General features: G+C 50.9%; 1 protein-coding gene across 1 annotated transcript in view; it reads right to left on the reverse strand.

Moving 5' to 3' along the window:
- LOC311360824 (rap guanine nucleotide exchange factor 4-like) overlaps positions 1-5,000 on the reverse strand; it is a gene marked incomplete at both ends in the record, with an annotated part of 34,219 nt that overhangs the window by 6,835 nt on the left and 22,384 nt on the right. Inside the window, 5 exon segments of the mRNA XM_084480918.1 lie at positions 1-76; positions 1,224-1,302; positions 1,670-1,755; positions 2,167-2,261; positions 4,161-4,307. The exon segment at positions 1-76 is cut by the window's left edge and continues 75 nt beyond it. Coding sequence (XP_084337044.1) covers positions 1-76; positions 1,224-1,302; positions 1,670-1,755; positions 2,167-2,261; positions 4,161-4,307 — 483 coding nt within the window.

The following is a 5,000-nucleotide window of genomic DNA, read 5'->3' on the forward strand; positions in this document are numbered from 1 at the left end:
CAGCACCTTCCGCTTGATGGCCACCGCGTACTCCATCCTCTCCTGCTCCGAGCCCGGCGGGGCCGAGCCGTGATAGGTTCACAGCTCAGGTTAAGGACCACACTCCACCAATCAGGGAGAACCGACTTAGTTACTATGGAGTCATTAAGCATGGGTTGTTGTTTTTTTAAGAGGGTTATGGCATCTCTACAGGTTGGGACTGCTGAGGATGGGGTTGGAACTCAGAACCATTTGACTGGGAGTCCAACACCCAACGCCCAACCTAAATCAATCAACACTAAGGTGACCAGATTTCTGAGACAAAATCCGGGGAAAAATTTTTTGGGTTCTGCGGTGTAAAAACCTCCAAACATATAGTTTTTTTTGTCATAGAAAAACCAAAACGGGGACACTGCCCTTACCCTGGCAGACGGGGGGTGTTGGACGGAATTGTTGATGGGGGGTGTTCGGGTTTGCGGGCGAACGGGATTGTTGACGGGGGGGGGTTCGGGACAGCCGTAGCCGGGGACAGGTCACTGAAAACGGGGACTGTCCCCGGAAACCGGGGACGTCTGGTCACCCTAATCAACACGTAAATACGTCGTAGTAAGCCTAACCACCCGTGTCTATTTGGAGAGGGCACAGCTGGGCAGATGTGCTTCAGCGGACGCATAATTAACAACTAATAAGGTCACTAATTGCCAATGATTACAGGTAAGCGAATCGAACGGGAGAACAGGACACTGGTGGTTGGTATGGCAACAGAGGTGCTGCTGTGATGGATGACCGCGGATCAGGTGATCAGTGGGGGGGGGGGGGTGCCGTGGTCGTTGTAAGTCGTCCCTCATCAGGGGCCCTCGCTGGGCTCTAGTGTAGCGGCGGGGTGAGGGGGGCAAGAGGAGGGAGGCACCCTCAGGAGAGGGGGGTCGTGTGAAGGGCCGAGAAAGAGAGAGAGAGAGAGAGAGAGAGAGGGAGAGAGAGAGAGAGGGAGAGGGAGAGGGAGAGGGAGAGGGAGAGAGAGAGGGAGTGGGAGAGGGAGAGGGAGAGAGAGGGAGAGTCAGAGAATAAAACATAAAAAGAGATTAAAAAACTGAAAAAGAAAGAGAATTAGAAAGAGAGAGAGAGAGAACCAGAAAGAGAAAGAGTAAGATCAAGAGTAAGAGTGAGATTGAGAGTGAGAGTGAGAGTGAGAGAGTGATTAATAGGGAGCGAGGGAGCGAGTGTAGGTGAAGCAGAAAGGATATTGAGCCAGAAGGAGAGGACACAGCTGGCTGTTGGGCATGAAGACACACTGCATGAGGACAAAGTCGTCCACGGCTGGGTCTGACCGACCAGGAGACAGGAAGAGGGAGAGGAGGAGAGGAGGAGCAGAGGAGGAGGCCACAGGAACACAGAGGAAATAAAGGTTACTCAAACCATCCATTCTCCATTCGAACAGAAAATAAAACAATATCGTATATTCTGTTTAACACAATCTGTATCACGCTGTCAAATATATTTTGTGTCTTTTGATGAACTCCAAACTAGTCGAGTTCATTTTAGTTCATGACAAAAAAGGTAAGAGATGCGAGTCCTGAGTGCGTTTTGTTATTCAGGCGTCTCTCCCATCAGGCATTTTCCAAGACAAACAGTTCCTCCAGTCAGGGTATAGTCTTCGTGTCCGGCGCTGCCGTGGGTCGGCGTTTGGTACCTGGTTCACTGTGGTGCGTGTCCATCCTCATGGTCTCCAGAAAGTGTTCCAGAATCTTCTCTGGCGTCCCTGATATCACAGTGTACCTAACACAGGACAAAACATGGTGCATGTTGAAACATGCATGTGGTTCGAAATATGTAATTTGTTAATATCTTGAGGAAATGTGACATAGATAAACATATTTCAGCACTTTCAGCACTATCTAAGTTAGGTCACTACTAAACTGAATACTATTGATTAAATAATTACAATACTAAGTTATCCTGGCATTATTGCCCATCCTACTGCACACACAGATGCACATGCAGGTGCACACACACCCACACACACAAACACATGCATACACACACACACACGCGCGCGCGCGCGTTGGAATATACACACACACACACACACACACGCATACACACACACACACGCACACACAAAAACGCATACATACACAAACACAAACACACATAGACACACACACACACACACACGCACACACGTACTTGATGCTTCCCATGGTGGAAGCTCGAGGACTTTTCTCCAGCACCAACACCGGCTGCTCGTGTTCTTTAAGACGCACCGTATTCGCTTCTACATCCTGAACACACACACACACACAAACACACAGATATAAAACACACATCAAAAAACGATTGCATTGATTGTTCACGAAAACACATTAGTGGTGTAATGTCTGTCGTGTGCCAGTAGAGGGAGACAATCATCACAGAAAAGCCATCGGGTCACGCTGGATTGCGGTCTGCCTGCATTATGTCAAACAGATTGCAGTGACTGACATGGTGGATAATTATTACGCCAATAAGACCCAGGATTGACTTCCAGGTTGAAACTGTAATTTGTTTGTCTGTGTATTATTTTCTATCTTAATACAGCAACTGAATGAAAGACAATAAATGTGTCTACTACAGACTAGCCTCCATTTCCAGGCTCTCTAGTGAGTGACCCATTTGTTGTACAAGAAATTCTGGAGGCTATTGAGCTGTGAGTGGGCAGAATGGGCCTGAGACGGGGTGGAGGGTGGGGCAGGCAGCTGGCCCCAAACACGCTAAAAGACTGGTAAAAGCAATGATTGGGTACTGACCATAAAACCATGTTTAAGTTACAGTTATTACGAAGTCTGTCGAGTAACAGTCAGCATTTTCCCTAGCCTGGCTATTGCCAGACCGAGCTCAATGGTAGATTGCACGTTGGTCTGGGGAGGCTGCTGTCATTTTCTTCAGCACAAGAGGCATGATCGACGGGCGGAGTTAAATTGACTCTGTACGCAATTGGCTGCTTGCCGTCGCTTCCCGGTCGTCAATTTGTCAAACCAGCCAATAGCGCTCCAGGGGGAGAAGCCAGCTTGGTGATTGGCTCCCCGCAAAAGCGTATCGGAAGCAGAAAGAAATGTATCGCTCCTCTCCAGACCCTTGCTGCAGGGCGGATTCAAATCGCCGGCAGAACGGGCTGGGGGGGGTACCCAGCCTACATTTTCCCCACAAACACATAATATTCAAACATTGGGGTCGGCTTAGCTCAGGAGGTAGAGCAGGTTGACTTGTAACCTGGAAGGTTGCTAGTTCGATCCCCGGCTCCTCCTACTGTCAATGTGTCCCTGAGCCACAAGACACTTAACCCTAACTGCTCCTGTCGAGCGGGGTCAACAGAGAAGGTTCACTTTCTTTGGCATGTGAGTATTTATTTTCCATGGCAATAAAAGCTAGTTAAGTAGAAATAGTAACAGAGCTGGATAAATCAACAGAGAACAAGACACAGAGAGATGATTTGTTGCATAAAACTGGCCCAGAAATCACAGTGAATGTGAAAATGTCCCAAATGCACGCCAATACTCTGCTGCTGCTTGTGTTCCCTTGTTTGAAGTCTTTAAGGATCAACAGCCCACATCTTCTGCTCCTTGCAGTTGTTTATTCATTTGGCTGCCATTATGTATGTGTGTGAGTGTGAGTGTGAGTGTGTGTGTGTATGTGTGAGTGTGTGTGTGTGTGTTACTGTCACCTTGCGTGGTCGGCCTCCGCCGTTATCGTGTGTGTTAACCGTTGTAAGTCGCTTTGGATGAAAGCGTCTAACGCTGAACGCCCTGAACGTAAACGTAAACAAAGGCGGACACACGAGGCCAGCATGTCAGTCTGCCGGGCGCCGGGGGGGTCCCACAGTGTGTGAGTCTGCGTGCCGGGGGCCCCCACAGTGTGTCAGTCTGCGTGCCGGGGGCCCCCACAGTGTGTCAGTGTGCCGGGGGCCGGGGGCCCCCACAGTGTGTCAGTGTGCGTGCCGGGGGCCGGGGGGGTCCCACAGTGTGTCAGTGTGCGTGCCGGGGGCCCCCACAGTGTGTCAGTGTGCGTGCCGGGGGCCGGGGGCCCCCACAGTGTGTCAGTGTTCATGCCGGGGGCCAGGGGCCCCACAGTGTGTCAGTGTGCGTGCCGGGGGCCGGGGGGGCCCCCACAGTGTGTCAGTGTGCGTGCCGGGGGGGGGTCCCCACCCTGAGTATCCGGTTGAAGTCCTCCTTGTCCACGCGCAGGAAGTGGCAGTGGTCCTCCCGCAGCACGATGGAGGCGGCGCGCGGCGAGTCCGTCACCAGCGCCAGCTTCCCAAAGTCATCGCCCTCGTGGAGCGTGCACACCACGCCCTGACACACACACAGACGCACGCACGCACACAGGCACACACACACACACAGATGCATGCACCCACACACACACGCACGGACACACGCACATGCACGCACACATACACACACACACATGCATGCACAACAAAACAACAACAAAATAAAATGTTAATGGAAAAGTTTTCTACCTTGACCCTACATTCCGATCATTTCGGGTATAATGGATTAATGCTAACAACAATCAAATGAGTGACATTAGTTCCTTATTGAGCTGCAGCCGTAATCCACGAAAAACGGGCTTTAATGTGATCCTACGGGACAATAGTTGCCCCCTCAACGTACTGTGGCAACCCGCCTTGGGGAGTGAACCCGCCTCGCTCTGATGAGGACACGATTAAGCGTGCAAATAGCCAAAAAGACACGTTTATTGCGAATGAAAAGTCTTTCACCAAAAATAACCAAAACAGGGTTGGAATTGACAGCCCCCTTCAATCGGCAGGACCGGCCTCTCCGCCTGTGAGCCCCGTGGCTGGGAGAGCCCTGGATGTGTGGAGAAGCGGGGCTATTTAAGCCCTGCTTCTCCACCGGTTACTCAGGTGCTCTCCATTTGGCTGATTGCCGAGGCTGGGTTGCCACAGTACGCTCTCTAAAGTGCTTGTTGTTGACCGTGACAGGCTCAGATTATATTCTATCACTATGTGAAGGATCCTT

The sequence above is a fragment of the Micromesistius poutassou genome (assembly GCF_964030765.1).
Source record: "Micromesistius poutassou genome assembly, chromosome: 16".
NCBI classification, from domain to species: domain Eukaryota; kingdom Metazoa; phylum Chordata; class Actinopteri; order Gadiformes; family Gadidae; genus Micromesistius; species Micromesistius poutassou.